Raw genomic sequence first — 19,487 nt, 5'->3', positions numbered from 1 at the left:
TTAAAGGTAGAGGTGAGTCCAAGCTGCTCAGATCAGGGTCTGTTCTGGTTCAAACCCATTACAGTGGACAGCGACCTTGTATAAGTCACTTTACTGCTCTGTGCCTCGGTTTCCCCATCTATAGAAGAGGGAGATTAATATTGATCAGTGGTGGACACGGCTTAGTTCATGTTTAGAAAGTGGTTGGAGATCCTAGTGGAATGCCAAGGGTGGTTCTCTTCACAGCCTGTGTAACTGTGGCTAGGTACTTTTTAACTACATTCACAGATTTCCTGGGCTGATGAGAGGCTGAAGCCCAGGGGAAGCATGACAAGTTTAGACCTAAGCACCTGACCCATTCTCTGTAGCTTGATTGGTCACTTCCTGCTGTATCTTCCCCCTCTCCCTTTCTTGCTGTGTTTAAGAATAGCTCTGTGTAAGGGCAGAAGCTCGTCTCTCTCACCAACAGAGATTGGTCCAATAAAAGGTATTCCCTCACCCACCTTGTCTCTCCAATATCCTGGGACCAAAACAGCTACAACAACACGGCGTATGCTACTCAAGAGACACTTGTGAACTGCTGGAGGAATTCTCTGCAACATGTGGCCCTGGCTCTTGAACAAACCTGGCAGTGCTCACGTGGACAGAGGGTCCTTCAGCAAGGAACGTCACACCTCTCAAATACCATGGTGCTCATTCCAGGCGTTGGCCCTTGTAGCACTGAGGACAACAGGAAGGACAAAAGAGGACTCATGGACAGTGCAAGGGATTCAGTCAGGACTCCCGGGTTCTATTCCAGGCTCTGACACTGATTCACTGTGGAAGCTTGGGCAAGTCACATCCCCTCTCTGTGCCTCAGTTTCCCTGTCTGTACAATGAGGATGGAATTTATTTTCCCACCCCTTCCAAGATTGACACTTTTCTCCAGACAAGGTCTACAAGCCTTCATCCTTACCTCAAAGAAGCTATTCATAATTGCTCATTTAAAGACAACCTGAGAGGGATTTTTTTAAATGGGTTTGTGTCAAGTCTGGTTGTGCTGGATGTCTCAAGGATGTTTACAGTGAGAATGTGCATCTTAAATGAAATGCTTTCAGTCTTTAACAAAGGATTCCTTACTCCATAGAGTTCATTAGGCATTTGAGTTAAATAAGTACGAACCAAAACAAATTATGGGACCTGTCCTGAGAGAATGGAAATGCGGATGGCACCACTGAAGTCAGAGTTCTATTAATTTTACATTAGGTGAGGATCTGGCCCCAAGTTTTAAGCCACCTGGCTAAAAATCCCTTCCCCTCCAAATTGCTCAGCTTCCTGTATCCTGGCTCTTGTGATGTTGTCATTTTATGAGTTCTGCGGCCACCACAGAGTCTCAAAGGGCAGATATATTAAATTTCAATTTTAACAAGCAAAGGGAATGGTGGCGGGGCGGGGGTAACATGCTGTTCAGGACACCCAGAACTTTGAGCCACTGTGTTCCGTCTCTGCCTCAGCAAGAGAGAGCTTTGCTGGAGAGCTTTGCTGGAGATTTGACTGTGTCAGCTCCCTGCCATGCCAGCCTCTCTTCCTCATCGGCAAACTCCTCGAGACTCTACCAGTCTTCACCTTGCCTTGCAGGTGCGCTCAAGTTTCCCACAGACATCTCTCTGCAGCCATCTCCTGCAACACGCCCGTAAGTTATTACATTTATTGCTCCTTTCAAGAGACAACGCACTGCAACTTGCTAATACAATGGAGGGTTTGGCAAACACTCTCCTTTCAATTACAGCACTGGGTTGGTTGCTATTCAAAGTAAAACAAGTTCATTAAACAAAAGCCAGGTAACGATGCCAAGGAGAAGGCATAACAATAGTATTGTGTCCGGCCTGATAAGCGTTGGTGACACAGTGTAGTGTAGTGAACCGCCTGTGGCCCCAGGGGGAAGAAATCAAACCCTGAAAATCTTCCAGACCTGTTTTATGCATCGTAGAGAAGCAAAAAAAAAAAAAAAAAAAGAGAACCTAACTCCAATGCTGATTTTGCTGATTTCTTCTCAAAGGAGACAGATGCTCTGAGCACTAAGATCACCAACAGCTTCTCATAACGTCTCTTCTACTCCAGCAGCCTCCAATGCTCCAATTCCAGAGCACAAGCCTCCCACTTACTCTCTTGCCCAACAGCCATCCCTTCCAGATGGATTTCAACACCCCCTCTGCCCGCCTGACTCTATTCCCACAGGCTCCGCTTTCCTGCTGAAAGCTGCCAAGTGTCACATGCTTCAATGGCAACAGTGCTTGGATTTTGAAACCACCGCTGGGTGGGGGGAAGAAAAAAAAGCCCTGTTGAGTTATTGCTTCCGTCTCCCCAGCCACAGTGGTCAGGGTTGCAAGAGGCTAAAGCACAGCTCCCCAGCACTGTTAGCAAAACCAGCCACGCTGCAAATAATCTGTGTCTGCACCTTGGTTACCCACACTAGCAGAGAGAGGACCACGTGTTGTAACCAGTGATGAGCTGCCAAAATCTTAACAACTGGTTCCCTCCTCACCCCACGAGGGGGTTGTTGCCCACCCCCACCCCCCGGGACTCCTGCCCCATCCAATCCCCCACGTTCCTTGATGCCCCCCCGGACCCCTGCCCCATCCACCCCTCTCCCCTGTCCCCTGACTGCCCCCAGAACCGGGCAGGAGGGTCTCATGGGCCACAGTAGTGAGTGCCCACCCCACCCCTAAGAGTCAGAGGCACCTGCCGGGGGTGAGGTGGGGAGACCCAGCAGTGCTTACCTGGGGCAGCTCCCAGGAAGCATCCGGCAGGTCCCTCTGGCTCCTAGGGGTGGGGGAACGTAGCGGGGGGGAGGGAGCAGGGGGAGTGGCCGCTCCTCCCACTGATGACATCAAAAGTGGTGCCTTAGGCGCTGACTCCATGGGTGCTCCAGCCCTGGAGCACCCACGGAGAAAATTTGGTGGGTGCAGAGCACCCACCGGCAGCTCCCCACCCTATGCCCAGCCCCAGCTCGCCTCACCTTCGCTCTGCCTCCTCCACTGAATGCGCCGCCCCGCTCTGCTTCTCCCCCCCCCCCCCGCTTCCCGCGAATCAGCTGTTCGGCAGGAAGCCTGGGAGGGCTGAGAAGCAGGCGGCAGCTTTGCACTCAGGTCCAGGGAGGTTGTGGTTCCCTCCTCACCCCCCCCCCCGCCACAGCTCTCCTCCGCCTCCCTGGGCCTGAGCGTGAAGCTGCTGCCTGCTTCTCAGCCCGCCCCGGCTTCCCGCGTGAACAGCTGATTCACGGGAAGCCTGGGGGGGGTGGGGGCGGAGAAGCAGAGCAGGGCGGCACGTTCAGGGGAGGAGGCGGAGGCAGAGCAGAGGTGAGCTGGGGCTGGGAGCGGGGCGGGGAGCTGCCGGTGGGTGCTCAGCACCCACCAAATTTTCCCCTTGAGTGCTCCAGGGCTGGAGCACCCATGGAGTCGGCACCTAAGGCGCCACTTTGGGCCAATTAAATTTAGAAGCCCTTTTAGAACCGGTTGTCCCTCGCGGTTGTCCCTCGTGGAACAACCGGTTCTAAAAGGGCTTCTAAATTTAACAATCGGTTCTAGCGAACCGGTGCGAACTGGCTCCCGCTCACCACTGGTTGTAACCCATTGGTTCATTGTATTACGTCTTGCTCTGCTAGTGGCTGGTGTTCACACAGGAAGATAAGACCCTACTACTGCTACCAGCTAATAGTTACTACTTTAGCTCAAGTGAGAGTTGCCTGTTCCAGGTTCACTCCCTGTTGCTGCCCTGTAGAGTGTGTGTGGGGAGTCACTGTGTTAGCACAATTCCAATAGTCTACACAGGACCTATGGTAGCTGTTTATAAGAATTTAGGGCAGGCCAAAGGGACTTCAGTGAGCAAGGGACACACCCACCGTTGGTCTGTTCAGGCTGTAATTCAGAAGTGCTGCCAGATTCCTCGCCAATGCTAAGTTCTCGTCTCGCAGTATCCCTGAGCAATGCTTTCCAGCATCTCTGGTTGGCTAGCAGACTCCGTCCCATCTTGCTGGATGATGACCTGGTTTCAATTATACAGGCCTTCGTCAACCCCGGGTAGACTACAGCAATGCAGTTAGTTGGGCTTGTAGCCATCAGCCCCTGGGGAAACTCCAGCTAGTACCGAACGCTGCAGCCTGTCTCCTCGGCAACACTGGCTCCTGGATGCACATCAGACCCAGCCTCTGCTCTCTGCACTGGCTCCCCGTCCAATACCAAAGCTGAAGGTCTCAGTCCTTGTCTTCATGGTGCCTGGGCCCAGCACATCTAGAAGAGGCTGAAGCTCCAGGATGGGCATTGTGGTTTGACAGCTCTGCTTCTCAGGAACAATGGGACTTTCTACCAGAAAGCTCATCCGGGCAGGAGACAGAGCCCTCTGCGGCAGCAGTCTGAGGCTGTGGAATGAACACTCAGCGGGACAAAGGGCCATCACAAACCTCCCGCTCCAGGTGCACTTCTGCAGCCTGCCTTTGCTAACACACACAGCAGCATGTAGATATAAATGTCCCTCCAAATCCCTACCTGAACAAAAGCCTCCACTGCAGACACGATTCCTCCCCTGGGGACCAGAGGCGGATTATGGTTTTGTGGGGCCCTACGCCAGGGCAAGTGGGGGGCCCCTCCCCACCCCTTCCACCTGTGGTTCCCCCCGTCCTCCCCAGCACTCCTGCCGGGGAGCGGGGTTGGGCACAGGGGTGCCCCAATTGGCCGAGGCCCCTGGGGATGGGCTCTGTTGGCCCAGGGGCTAATGTGCCACTGGGGAGAGCGTGAACGAGAGAACGAACCACACACACAATAGATGTTAGTCCTGTCACTTAATGCAGGACTGGAAGATGCTCAGATACTACAGGGGTGAGGCTGGGAAAAGGACCCGACAAGAAGGAAAACCTAGGCTGTCTATCAAGCAAAGTGTCCTACGGGTGCGAGTGGCTAGATTGTGGGACAGCCTGTCATTGGGTAGCAGGTGCAAGAGCCATTGCTTGAGTCACTTAAACCTCAAGGCGACGCATCGGCCAATGCACTGCGGGGAACAACCCTGCCCAGTCTAGGTGGACGGACATGACGTGATGCTGGCCTGGGGGTGGGAGGCGAACATGAGGGATGCCTGACATGGAGACCTAATGAGCCAGTGTAAGTGCGATCAGAGTCTCTGGCCTTTTCGAGGCCCCTCCCCACTGACGTCAGCAGAGCTCAGCGCTTCGCAGGCTGGCTCTTGCCCTGTGTTAGCGGTGGATGGTGCCAGGGCGGAAGCCCGATCGGCAGAAGTACTGAGCACCGAGAACCACACCTGAAATCAATGGGAGCTGCAGGTGCTCAGCACCTCTGAAAATCAGGCCTGTACTGAGGAAGGGGATAAAATTATCATATTCGGGAAACCCCTGAGACAAATCAATCCGACTCAATGGATCTGCACCTGGGATGGATTTGGCCCCTCCTGTTTTGGGCTGCATGAACCCCAGCAGTGGCTAAGTTTACTGGGGGAAGAGATCAATGCTCAGCACCCCCAGGGACACATGAGGAATTCTGATTAAAAGCCCGTGGGTGGGATAGAAACGAACCGTGTAACCTTCCCCTCCCCCCAAGCCCTCCCACGCTACAGATGAGTCACCCCAAATTTAGACTGTGCATCATTAAGACCTTGTGTCCCAAGGCGAGAGAAGAGCCTCCAGCTGTGTTTTGAAAACCCTGGCTCTGGCTCTCTAGGGATGGAAGGGTGGTGGGGAGGGGGGTCCTGTCTGGGGAAGATTCCCCCCCTCCACCATTCGGCCAGCCCTGTATTACAGCCAGATAGCGGCAAATGACACATGCTGTACCAGATGTTCCGGCGTTACTGACGTGTTTGGCATGTGCCGATTCAGGCTAGAAAATCCGAGCTGCCCCAATACGCAGGGCTGCTTCCTCCAGGCTGTCAATGCAGCAGAGTCAGCTAAACACCCCGCTCTCTCCTGCGTTACATCCGTTCTGCTGCGACAAGCAACCAGCAAGGTCATGACCACAGGGTCAGTAAATGAGACCCAGGAAGTTTAACCCTGCACAAAGCTAGCACCAAGCACTTTGTGTGTTGAGCTGGGGCAAGGCGGGCACCAGTAGCTAGATCAGGGTTTGTGACACAGCTGTTACTATTCTTCTATCAGTGACCTGTCTATCTTATGGTTTTCTCTCTCTATCGAGCCGGTCGCTGTAGTAACTAGTGACTTTCCACAACCCTCCTGGGACTCAGGTGAATATTATCTTCCCAGTTATGCAGCTGGAGAAACTGAGGCACAGAGCGGAGCAGTGACTTGCCCTAAATGAGTCAGTGGAAGAGCTGGGAATAGACCCCGGAACAACTGCTATAATCACTAAACATCAGAGGCCCCAATCCTCCAGCCAGCTTCGGTTGTACGCTACATACGTCCACTTTTGACCAACCACCCCCAGCTCCAAATGCCCTTCCTTCAAGCTTTGCGGCAGTTTCGATCTGGGTCCAAACTTTGTGGCTCAGACTCCACTCACAAGGCAACACGTCACAAAACAAGAGGCTGCAATATCCAGTCTAGCCAAGCTGCACTGAGCACAAGACCAGAGATGGGATGGGGGACAGAGGGGCTTTCAGTCATCTTTGCAGCCCCCAGATCTGGGAGCCAAAGTATGAGGACTCAGACCACGAGTGTAAATCAGAGCAGCCTTAAGGCTGCTCTAATTTAGTCAGGGGGCTCATGGCCCCTGGGTCTCTCCCAGCAGCAGGGGATTGCCAGCTACAGGGACCCTCTAGCCTTGCCCACTTCTCCTGGATATGCTGCCTGCACTGCTACGGTGCAGCAGTTGGAGTTGGGCTGCAGGGCTGGCTCGCTATGTATGTATTGCTGTGATTCATCTGAAGTGGGGCCGATCACTAGCCAGAAGCGACATCTGAGTCAGAGTGAGTGAATCCCACATCCTCATCCTGCTCAAACAGCACTTCCGAGAGGCCCCTGTTTTCCCAAGGACAGTGCCAGTGAGGAGAGCAGCGGGAGGGACTGGAAGCCCCTCTTCCAACCACAACACTCAGCTCGTCCTGTCCTCGGCCCCTCCCCCACTTTAAACCAACTTTTCCACAGGACTTCCCACCCTGCTGAGCCCCGAGAGGCCTTCCCAGCTGTGTCGACAGAGGAAGGGAGCAGACCATTGAGTTTAACCCTCTACAGTTCACAGTGAGCGATAATTACAGGGATGCCTGGTCCAGCATGTTGGGATGAATGTTGGGATCAAAATGCATGAATCAGGGCCCAAATCCTGCCAGGTGCTGAGCACCCCCAGCTCCTGCACAAGTCAATGGGAGTTCATTGGTATTAATGTGGCATCCTGGCTCCGTGTGTTGTGTCCCCCTCTAGTGGCTGGTATACATGTAGGAGAAGAGTCTACTACTGCTAGTAATTAGGCAGAAGCTAATCCCTCAGTTCAAATGGTAGCAGCTCAGGCTTTGGGTGAGGAGTTCCAGGGTCTATCCCTTTCGCTGACTTTTGTAAGAATTCTGGCTGCTCAGCCGCTTTGAAAATCAGGCCCTGCGCTGGTCAGTTGTCCAACTTCCTTTCATGCAGCATGGCCAGGTGCTAGATCTAAAGCTTTAGATGCCACTCTCGGGTCCTTCCGAGCCCTGCCCATCTTTATCTGGTTTGTCAAAAGTGCCTATCACCTTGCAATGTAAGCGCCAACTCTTGGGACCAAATTATTCCGGTCTCAGTGATGCCGTTCCCTTCCCTGCATGTGGCAGAACTGCAGACTTTGGCCCTTGCTCTGTATGTCTCTATCCGCACCATGCGTTTGTATTAATTGTACCTAACTCTGAGCCTTCTGGGGGAGCATGCACATGAGTGAGAGTGTGTGTGTGAGCGAGTGGGGGTTATTTGTCTGAGTGTGCGTATATGTACGGGAGGCAGGTGGGGAGATGCACGTCTCTCGCACACTGCAGGATGAATGGCTGGTGCAGTAAGAGTGGACCAATTCTAAATAAACTGTTTCCAGTGCTTAGTCACCTGGCAGACAAACTGCTAATCCTCCCTCCGCACAGACACTTCGCTTAGGAGTCAAGCAAGGGTTGTCGACTCCCCCGGCTTCCTCACCCCCATCCCTTCCTCTACCCAAGGCAAATGGGGTTGGCTGTTATTCTTATGAAGAGACAGTCACGTGGCAGCCCTCTTACTGGAATCTACAGCCACACACACCGTGTCTGGGAACTCGCCTGCGATGTAGCGTTAGCTGCCTCCTATGGGGAGCCCCTTGGACCACCTTGTGTGGTAACACCAGAGTGACGGCTGGGCTGAGAACAGAAAAGGAGTCCGGGTGGGGTTTTAGGAATGGCAGCAGTTGTGGCTGTGGCTACTACAGCTGTAACCCGCACACCTCCTGGGTGTGGTGCTCTGTCCCCTCTAGTGGCACCAAGACCACGTAGAGATGAATGGTTCTGCTCTACAGCCTTAGCTGGGGCCACGTGGCTTTTAGCTCATGCAGTAGAGGCTCATGCATTTAGCTCCAGAGGACCCAGGTTCGATCCCGCCCGCTGATGACTGGGGTCTGTCGGTGTTACACAGCTCTAAGGTTTGGAGTGCTCTGGCTGGCAGGCTGGTCAGCTGGAGGCAGGATCATTGGAGGGGCTCTCTGGTCTGTTCTTCATCGTGTGGGGCCACATGTCCAAAGGAACCCAGGACACCACAGCTCCCATCTCTCCCAGGAGTGATTACACTCTTCAGATCGGCTAAATGGTTCCCCATGGGGGCTGCCGGATGCCAAGCTCTACCGAAAACCGTGGCCCTCATGGCAGTGGTTATCTGCGGCTGGTGGGTAAGATCTACTGATGGATCACTCCCTCCCATTCTCTCAAACCTGCCCCCCACAGCGAACTGTGGCATTCTCTCTCCAGCTTGACGCTCTACCAGAAAGGTGACATGCTGATGCTCCATGGAGATCATCTGGTTTAGGAGCTCGGCGTGGAGGAGAGTTGGAATTATTAAGGTGGGAGCCCAATGAATTTCAAAGCGAGTTCACCAAGGAATGTTCCTCCATGGCCAGCGATCATGTGGTCGCCAAGAGCTTTGGTGGTGGGATAAGATGGCCAATGACGGACATAAACTGAATATCCAACCAGACCACCTTAAGGACCTAGCCAGAGATGGATTTGGGTTACTCTCCATCTGCAAAAGAGGCTACCTCCCTTTGCGATTTGCCACGATGGAGGGACAGTTCAGCACTGGCAGTAGGGAAGGCAGACTCAGCTAGATCTTCTCCAGCCCGTGGGACGACCCAGGTTGGATCCTAGCTTGCCCTGCTGTTGGCATCACAGCTCTTGCAAAGATAGGCTGCTCCCCAAGGCCGGAGCACGGTGGCGTGAAATCTCTCATTCCACACTGCTTGCCTCAGCTGTGTGGAGTTTGCCAGCTGTGTAATTTCCCACAGCAAACAAAACCAAACAATGCTGAGGAGACTGGAGCGAGAAGCTGCTCTCCTGTCCCAGCAGCAGGCATCCTGCCGCTCCGAGCCCCAGCTCCAGCAGAGCTTCCACAATTGGAAACCTCGGCAACCCGCTGAAGACGAGACGCAGCCAGGAAAGCTTTGCTCCAGGCTAAAACTTGGTACAAAAGTCCCAGCCTGGGAGCAAGGATCTGTTCAGAGTGTTTGTGCCAGTCGGGAACAAGAGCCAGTGGGGTGAGCTATGTGGGCAAAAAAATCCAAGCAAAACTTACGCTTTTGTAACCAAAAAATGGCTTCAGTGCAAAGGCTACACTGGACACAAGCTGACCTACTGGGCCAAATTTTTTGTTGGTGTAAATTAGTGCCTCTCCAGCTCTATTAAGAGGAAACCAGTGATTGTAGCCCAGCGTTCCTGAGCAACCCTACAATAACAAACCGCAGCGTGGTGCAGCCTCGGCCTTCACGAGCAACCCTACAATAACAAACCGCAGCGTGGTGCAGCCTCGGCCTTCACGAGCAACCCTACAATAACAAACCGCAGCGTGGTGCAGCCTCGGCCTTCACGAGCAACCCTACAATAACAAACCGCAGCGTGGTGCAGCCTCGGCCTTCACGAGCAACCCTACAATAACAAACCGCAGCGTGGTGCAGCCTCGGCCTTCACGAGCAACCCTACAATAACAAACCGCAGCGTGGTGCAGCCTCAAGGCTCATGAGCAACCCTACAATAACAAACGGCAGCGTGGTGCAGCCTCGGCCTTCACGAGCAACCCTACAATAACAAACGGCAGCGTGGTGCAGCCTCAAGGCTCATGAGCAACCCTACAATAACAAACGGCAGCGTGGTGCAGCCTCGGCCTTCACGAGCAACCCTACAATAACAAACGGCAGCGTGGTGCAGCCTCGGCCTTCACGAGCAACCCTACAATAACAAACCGCAGCGTGGTGCAGCCTTGGCCTTCACGAGCAACCCTACAATAACAAACCGCAGCGTGGTGCAGCCTCAAGGCTCATGAGCAACCCTACAATAACAAACGGCAGCGTGGTGCAGCCTCGGCCTTCACGAGCAACCCTACAATAACAAACAGCAGCGTGGTGCAGCCTCGGCCTTCACGAGCAACCCTACAATAACAAACAGCAGCATGGTGCAGCCTTGGCCTTCACGAGCAACCCTACAATAACAAACGGCAGCGTGGTGCAGCCTCAAGGCTCATGAGCAACCCTACAATAACAAACCAGTGTGCACGTGCATGAAAGAAAGGGAATTTTTAAAACTATCAGAAAGGAAACCAAATTCCATTTCAAGATATTACCAACCGATGGAAACAACCCATGTGAAATTGGGCACCCCCCACTCCAGAGAGAGGCCCTTGGGGAGCAATCGCTGCCCTGTGGCCCAATCTCTTTTGTTGGGTAGCTAGATCAGGCCTTGCAAGACGCATTAAAAATATACTGCCCACAACCCACGTGCAGCAAATGCCTCCCTGATTTGTTACCATATATAGGCAGCGGGGAGTGGGTGATGACACCGGAGGCCAGGGAGGCTCCGTCCCAGGGGTGCCGCATACAGCCTGCGAAATGTCAGGAAAATGGCAAGCTCATTCCAATGGTTTAAAAAAAACTAAATCTCTGTCTTCCTCCTGCTGCGAGTGTGTGAATCCACAGCCAGAGCCGCCCTCGGCTACATGCAGTCTGCTGCCCTTGTAGCGGGGGGACAGCACGTGCGACTTTCTGCCACCTCTTTGCTCTCCCAATCAGTGGGGGCCCCCCAGCTGCTTTAACTCATGGCCGCCTGCAATGGCCCCCAAGGCCCATTGCAAAGGCTGGGGATTGCTGGAGCACCCTGCTCTCCTCCTGGCATGTCCCTGTGCTGGTGGCAGTGGGGTATGTGGCTTACAGCTGGTTTTCCTGGCTCCATGCCACCAGGGAGATTCCCCCTTCATCAGAGGAATGCCCACTGCTGGGGCTCAAAGCAGCCTGGCCCAGGGCCAAGAACCTCACCCACTGACTTTAAAGAGAAGCTTATGCCTCCCTCCCATGCTGGAATTTGGTGCTCTAGAAAGGGAGACCAGGCCCCTGTTGGGCTGACTATCCCCTTGCATTGCACCATATGTGGTCATTTACACCTGGGCAATCTGAGTGCACCTGCACCGGTCAGATTTATACTCACTTAGGATAGGTGGAAAAAACCCCATAATGGACAGTTAAGAAATAACCTACCCAAAGCAGAAAACACTGCCCAACCTCTGGCCACTAATGACTGGCTTTGCCCTGAAGCAGCAGGGTTTATACCCAGTACACACTGTTTTTCTTTCCAATGCAGCTGTGGATTTCACAATTCTGCTCACCATTCTTGGCCGCAGTGAGATCTTGTGGCAGGGAGTTCCACTGGCCAATCATACGTAGCATGAGAAGTGTATTTGTATGAAATGTGTTTGGTATTTTCATTATCACCACGTCCTCTATAAAAATGTGGGGCTGGAAAAGTGATGACCCCCACCTCCCCAGATACATCTCGGGCCAGATTTACAGCCTGTCGGGTCCTGAGCGCCACTTAAACTCTGGCCTTAAGTGGCACAGTGGGAGCTGAGCACTTGAAAATCTGGCCCTTATTTTGGTGCCTAATGGGGCACTAAGCTCTAAGTCTGTCTATGGTACTTACGTGATTCCATCACCGCTGTAGCTGTGCACCTCACAATCTTCAATGTATTTACCCTCCTACCACCCCTAGTAGGCAGGACAGTATTATTTGCCCCACTGCACAGATGGCAAACCTAGGCCCAGAGACACTTGCCCCAGGTCTCACAAGAAGCCCATGGAAGAGCAAAGAGTTGAACCCAGGTCTCCAAGTCATAGTCTAGTCCCCTAACCACTGAACCATCCTTCCTATCCTCACACCCTGTTACTGTTGCCCTTTCAACTAGGAGAGCAGGCTGGCCCTGACGGTTGGGTCATGAATCTGGGACTTGGGAGACCTGGGTTCAGTCCCCACTCTGCTACAGATTCCGTGTGACCTCGGGTTAGTTACTTAGCCTCTCTGTGCCCCATCTGTGCAATGGGGATGATAGCATTGCCCTAGGCGCAGCGGTGAGGAGAAGGACTGGAAGGTGTTCAGATACTAGGTATGGGAGTTCACAGAAGTACCCGGGGGGGGAGAACTTGTGCTGGGGGAGGAGACAGAACACAAGGGATTTTTAAAAGAGCCAGAGCCAGGAGATGTAAAGCTTTAACTCCCATGTGGGTTGTGCCCATTAACGCTGGGAGCTCTGCAGCACCCCGGGACACCCTGGAGCGGCTTTAAGCACAGTCCGTGGTATTTCAGAGTAGGAAAGAACCCAGGTGGGATGAACTCTTTTGGCAGCAACAGGGCCCTTGGCAACCACATGTGGTTCTAGCTCCTAAACATTTACTCGGCAGTTCACATGGAGTGAAGTGCATGATGCCAAGATAAACGGAGCCGCAGAGGTGACCTGCAAAGGGAGAGAAGTTGAGTTTGTGCCCTGCTTTGCTCCTCTGGGCTGGAGAAAGGGCTGAAAGGGGGTCACCCCGCCTCCCCTGCTTGTTCTTTACCTTGGAAATACTAATGGCTTTGAGGGATTTCATGTGCAGGCCCTGGGAATAGCCTGTCCCTGCCTGGCTAGCTTCATCCCATGGCAGGAGCTGCTATATTAATGGCACTTCCCAGCTAGGAGCTCCAGCCCAGCGAGCGTCTGAGTCGCACAAAATGCAGCTCAACATTAATGACCCCTGCAAAATTGGGTAGCTGCCAGTACAAACAGGCAGCTACACTCTCTCTCCAGGCAGAGGAGCAGTATGTGTCCCCCGCACAAGGCGGTGGAGGAGATGGGTGTGTGAGGTGAGGACAATGGACGTGGGGTGCATCCCCTGTGGTGTTGCATGGGCCAGGGGAGAGATGGGGCAAGGCCAAAATATCTACTGCTGCAGGGCTCCTCCTATCCAACCCCCCCGCACGGTGACAGAGGCGATGGAAGACCCCTGGAGTTTACCCAACAATTGAGCTGCAGCAGCCTGTGCAATGTGGCTCCAATGCTGGGCTGCTAAACTCGGGGCCGGATCCCCCACCTCCAACTTCACAGCTGCCATCGAGGTCGCTGGGAGCTTGCACGAAGGGTGGTGTGATCTGGGGCAGCAAATCCAATGGGTCGCATTCTCTCCTGGGGTAAACTGGAGCAGTTCCATGGAGGCCAGTGAAGCCGCCCTGATTTACCCCAGTGGAAGACTGGGCCCCACCCCCTAACACAGGAGCCTGAACTACTTGCTACCAAATATTGAGTAAAATACCGTCCCGGGGATTTGTCCTTCCTCTGAACTCTCCCCAACAGGGCTAAATACACTGTGGGGGTGGGTGCGGAGAAGAAAGCCCTGGAGAGTAGACTGTAGGAACAGTCCCGGCCCTGGGGATGGACTCAAGGATTTAAAAGGCATTTTCCATCTCTGATTTCTATGGTTATTCAGAGACACATTTGATTTCCCTGCAGCGACCCTCTCCTGTGTCCCTTTGACGGAGCACAATGGGGCCCTCTCTTCGCTGTGCACTGAGCTTCCTGGCTGCTTGTCACTCAGCGCCTCTTTGTCGGGCAATTCCCTTCTGGCTTCAGGCTGTGCCACTCTGTGGTTAGCCCTGTTTCCTCTTGGCTCAGGGCTGGTCGGCTCCCCCTCCTATTGCCCAGGCAGCTTGTTGCGTGAGTGATCAGATATCAGACATCTCCCTGGCAGAGATTTCCAAAGGTTGTCCGGGAGGGGGAAACAAGGATTTCTCTGCAGGCAGGAGCCACTGCTCTGCCTGGCCTGTCAAATCCCTCTTACGTCCATTAAATCTCCCCCCGAAAATCCTGGAAATATTTGGGCAATTTCTCAGCAGACAAAGTTAATTAATTTGTGGACACATCTGTTCCCGTCCCTGCACCCTTTCCCCTCTGTCATGACCCCCCAGGCCCATATGTCTCCTCTGTAAAAAAAATTAAAAAGCCAGATTTTCTTGATCTTCTCCTTATCTAGGATTTTGTGTAACCCTGGTCACAATCCTTCAATTGGATCTAATCCCCACTGGGCTGGGGAGGGATCTGTTCCCAACTGCAGGCTTGAGACCTGGTAGCTCAGGCCTCTCGATTACTGGATCGTGGCCGGAGGCTGCAGGGCCGTGCACTTTAGCTTGGAAGCTGCAGATGCCTCAGTCCCACTGGGGGCACCTGGACTCCAAAAGGCAGCAGAACGGCACTGGCCGGTGGAGCTCAGAGGGTCAAGCCCCAGCCAGGGGGTCCCTACTCCCTGTGTCACTGAGCGCTGCTCCATGGGTGCCTGTCCCAGGCCAGCACCCGCTGGGAGTTCTGGGCAGGGTCAGTGGGTGACTAGGCAGCTCTGTCAAGGGAGAAGAGGCACCAGAGGGTGACACTATTTCAGTCCATAGGCGCCCCCCGATCCTGGGTGATTCCTCTGGACGAAGCTGGTGGGTCAGTGGTGATTGCAGCAAAGGGGTTCTCTGGGCTGGGCCGTTGGGAGCAGGACTTGCCGGGCCCTATCGGAGCATCATGTGCTGAGACCTCTGGAGTTTGATGTCTGCTCAGGCAGAACCACCTTGAAATGGACAGGTGGCATTGGGAGCTGGTGGGGCAGGGACTGGGTCTCCCTCCCTGTTTGCCCAGCACTGAGCACCCTGATGGCTCTCAGTACATTATAATAATGGATCAAGAGCCTGGAGAGCAGGCTGCAGACCAAGCATCCCAGCGTAGCACTGTGATTCTCCCCCGTGGGGGTTAGCTCACCCTTACACACTTCCAGTACTCCTGCAGCTGTGCTGCATGCAGCCAAGGGGTCCGCTCACCCCCACACTCCTCTCCCAGGCCAGCCTTGCTCCCTGCCCAAACGCTCCCTGCACGGATCCCTGCTGACGCTGTACGCTGGGCATGCAAGGGGGTGCATGGCCTACCCAGGCCCTGCCCTCCCTGGTACTGCACTGGTTCCACTTCGCCTGCAGAGCTCTACGCTCGCCGAAGGAGGCAGGGAAAAATCGCCCCCGCACGCCCTGCAACGTCGTGCATTGGTGGCTGCCTCTGCCCGTGTGGCAAAGGCTGTGCCAGGGAAGTCCTTACCAAGGCTGGTGCCATCAGAAGGGGATGAGAGCAGCAAGAAGCTAGAAGCGCAGTGTTGGGAGGATTCGATGTCCATGTCCCCGAAGGCCAGGAGAAGAGAGCTCCCTTCGGCTGCCTGGATCCTCCACTCACAGGCTGTGTGATTGGGATACGTGCCAGGGTAGTTCCTGGAGGTCAGCGTCCCACTGTGAGGTGTCAGCACGGTGTGGCCACATCCGTCCCCTGGAACACAAGGAGGCAGGGTGAGAGACGGCCGGACGCATTTCAGACACTAAGGGCGCACGTGCCTCTCAGCTGATACATCGGCCGTGCTGCAGCTCAACCAGAAATGGCCCCTGTAGTCCAGGCACTAACTGACCCCTCAGAATCAAGGAGCACCCAGAGTGGGGCACTGGGAGCTGATTCCTAGGCTGCAGCCCTGACTCTGTTGCTGACTCACTGAGCAATGCTGGGCAAGTCTCTGATCCTGCCCCCTCCAGCTGTGGGTGTCCTCTGACTTCTAGAGAAGCTGAATATCTGCCATGCAGCCACACCAGCTGAAATCAGCATGAGCTGTGCATCTCAGCACCTGGGAAATTCAGGTCCCAGGTGTCTCAAGATAGGCCCCCAAAAGTAGGGGGAAGTGCTGATCTTAATTTCTCCATGTCTGTTTCCCCACCTGTAAAATGGGGATAGTAACATCCCCCAACCTTGCAGGACTGTTGGCAGCATCAATTCAGCTGTGTCTGTAATGTGCTCTGGTAGCCTTGGTGGAAGGTGCTATAGAAGATCAAAATCTGTATGATTTATTAGACTTATTAATAACCACTAACCTCTAAGGACTTCTCTACATGGGGAAATAGCCCAGAGTACTCATATGCAGAGTTAAAAGAAAAGGAGGACTTGTGGCACCTTAAAGATTAACCAATTTATTTGAGCATAAGCTTTCGTGAGCTACAGCTCACTTCATCGGATGCATCCGAAAGCTTATGCTCAAATAAATTGGTTAGTCTCTAAGGTGCCACAAGTCCTCCTTTTCTTTTTGCGGATACAGACTAACATGGCTGCTACTCTGAAATATGCAGAGTTGTTGCAGCTGTGTTGGTCCCAGGATATTAGAGAGACAAGGTAGGGGAGGAAATATCTTTTAATGGACCAACTTCCGTTGGTGAGGGAGACCAGTTTCCAAGCTACACACAGATCTTCTTCAGGCCTGGGAAAGGTCCTTAGGCAACATCTACACCAGCGAGCTTACCCGGCACGGCTGTACCAATGCGGGCGCATCACTGGAAGATCACTCATGTAGCTGCTCTATGCTGACGGGAGAGAGCTCACCAATGACATAGCGCTGGGCACGTACCACTTATGCCAGTGAAACTTATGTCGCTCCAGGGGGTGTTTTTTCCACACTCCTGAGCGACATAAGTTTTGCTGGCATAAGTGGCAGTGTAGACATGGCCTACAGGGGCTCTAAGGAATACAAGCAAAAATGTCATCTACCTTTCTTCTCTTCAGATGCATTCAGCTAATGATTTCAGGGCTTTTAAAATCAGCTTTATAAAAAAAGCCATTGGAAATGAATGCATGTGGATGAGAAAACAATCCAGTAACCTCGCTCCTGCCATATCTATTTGGATGCGTTTCTCTAATGCGCGGTATGGGTATTCTTCATTTCTCACCACACGTGTGAGACCATTTCATCTGCTGTTTTCCTAATAGGTTTTAATGTAGAATCATAGAATCATAGAACTGGAAGGGACCCCGAGAAGTCCTCTAGTCCAGTTCCCCACACTCGTGGCAGGACTAAGTATTATCAAGACCATCCCTGACAGGTGTTTGTCTAACCCGTTCTTAAAAATCTCCAGTGATGGAGATTCCACAACCTCCCGAGGCAATTTATTCCAGCGCTTAACCACCCTGACAGTTAGGAAGTTTTTCCTAATGTCCAACCTAAACCTCCCTTGCTGCAATTTAAGCCCATTGCTTCTTATCCTATCTCAGAGGTTAAGAAGAACAATTTTTCTCCCTCCTCTTTGTAACAACCTATTATGTACTTGAAAACTGTTATCACATCTCCCCTCAGTCTCTGCCCCAAAGCATTTACATGCTAGACAAAGGACAGGAGGGGAAACTGAGGCACAGAGAAGCAAAGTAATTTGCCTGAGAGAGGCAAGAATAGAACCAGAATCTCCTGACTCCCAGGCCACTAAACTGCACTGCTCCTTCTCCCGTACCGTTCACCCCAAAGTACGTTACAAGCTTCAGGTGCTATGGCAATGCAGCCTTCTTTGGGGTGGGACCATACTTGCCTAATCTCAAGCGCTTGGCCTGAGACTCAGCCTCTGATTCCCCTCTCTCAGTGTAAATGTAAATTTATACTCAACTGACTTCAGCAGAGCTATTCCTGATTTCCACCAGTGAAAGGAGAATGAGACCCTTGGGCCTTTGCAGGTGAGCCCCCATGATCTCAGCACTTTCAGCTCTGCAGCTGCACGGGTGTCATTTGGACTGATTCACCGCCGCATTACTCCACTATTACACACCAGCCTAACTGCCCTGACACCAATGGACATCCTCTCCTTTGTCTGTCTTGGCCATTGAATTTAATGGAGTTACATGGGCACAAAAGACGACTAACAGAGTGAAGAATCAGTCTCACTGCGTAAAACAGAGGAGGACTAGAGAGAGGGGTCTGGGTTAGACCAGCTGGAAAGCAAACGCTCATTGAACTCCCAACTCCCACCATTCTCTGGAGTCACTTAAAATATTTTCTTCATTAAACATCTTTTTCTGGGTAATTTTTCGGGCCATAGGGCCAAGAAAAATCTTGGGAACTGGAGTGTGGGGAGCAGCCAGGCTGAAAATCCCAGCTTTTTCAATTCCCTGCTGTGGCTAGCCACGGATGAGATAAGAGGTTGGATGATTTTATGGCTAAGGGACTGGGGCTGGGCTGGGACTCGAGGGCCCCGAACTCCATCCCAGAGTCCCTGTGCGACTTTGGGTAAGTCACTTAGGGCCAGATTTTTAGAGCTATTCACCTCTCTCTGCCTGTTTCCTCACCCACCCTTTGTCTGCCTTGTCTATTGAGAGTGTGAACTCTTAGGGGCAGGGACTGCCCCTCACTCTTTGTCTGTACAGTATCCAGCACAGTGGGGTCCCAGTATTGGTTGGGGCCTCTAGGCCCTATTGGAATGCAAATAATACATAGTGAAAAGAAGTCACTTAGGCTTGGCATGTGAGCTAGAGGGTAGGGCACACAACTGGGAGTCAGGACACTGGGGTCAGTTCCTGGTTGTGCCACTGAGCTGCTGGCCACATAGGCACCGACTCCATGGGTGCTCCGGGGCTGGAGCACCCACAGGGAAAAATTAGTGGGTGCTCTGCACCCACCAGCAGCCAAGCTCCCCTCACCCCCACCTCCTCCCATCCTGAGCGTGCCACATCCCCGCTCCTCTGCCTACCTCCCAGCGCTTCCTGCCCGGCCGCCGCCAAACAGCTGTTTGGCAGCGTTAGCACATTCTGGGAGGGAGGGGAAGGAGCAAGAACGCGGCGTGCTCAGGGGAAGAGGCAAGGCCGGGTGGGGATTTGGGGAAGAAGTTGGAATATTGGCAGGGAGGGGGCGGAGTTGGGGTGAGGACTTTGGGGAAGGGGTTGGAATGGGGGCGGGGGCAGGGGGTTGAGCACCCACGGGAAAGTGGGGAAGTTGGCGCCTATGGCTGGCCAGCCACTTCACTGCTCTGTGCCTCCGTTTCTCCTTCCACCCTTTGTCTGTAAATTCTCCAGGGCAGGCCCTGGCTCTCGCTCTGGGTACCTACATCACCAAGCACAGTGGGGCTCTGATTTTGATTGGCGCCTGTCGCTGCTACTGTGATACAATGATAAAGCTGATTTGAAGAGCTCTGGAAACGGTGACCTGGCAGCTGTTTGTTTTTGCCACAGCGTGAAAAAGTTAAAACCACACTGCCCTTCCTCCTTCCAGTTTTCTCTCTGG

The 19,487-nt window shown here is 53.3% G+C and overlaps 2 protein-coding genes across 5 annotated transcripts in view; both read right to left on the bottom strand.

Annotated features, from left to right (window-relative positions):
- The window catches only part of TAF12 (TATA-box binding protein associated factor 12), a 67,740-nt gene extending 52,901 nt beyond the window's left edge, over positions 1-14,839 (bottom strand). The window contains exon 1 of the mRNA XM_078849440.1: positions 14,836-14,839. The gene's annotated coding sequence lies outside the window, so the exon portion shown is untranslated. The remainder of the gene's footprint in view (positions 1-14,835) is intronic.
- LOC140900514 (discoidin, CUB and LCCL domain-containing protein 1) overlaps positions 1-19,487 on the bottom strand; it is a 63,869-nt gene that overhangs the window by 32,293 nt on the left and 12,089 nt on the right. For 3 of the 4 annotated variants that reach the window (XM_073317901.2, XM_073317905.2, XM_073317902.2), the window contains exon 2: positions 15,518-15,739. In XM_073317901.2, the coding sequence (XP_073174002.1) occupies positions 15,518-15,739 (222 nt within the window). Of the gene's footprint in view, positions 1-3,859; positions 5,134-15,517; positions 15,740-19,487 lie in introns of those variants that run through there. The other variant, XM_073317904.2, reaches the window with a different exon arrangement.

Source organism: Lepidochelys kempii, chromosome 19 (assembly GCF_965140285.1).
Source record: "Lepidochelys kempii isolate rLepKem1 chromosome 19, rLepKem1.hap1, whole genome shotgun sequence".
Taxonomy (NCBI): domain Eukaryota; kingdom Metazoa; phylum Chordata; order Testudines; family Cheloniidae; genus Lepidochelys; species Lepidochelys kempii.
This window is presented reverse-complemented; position numbering and strand designations above follow the sequence as displayed.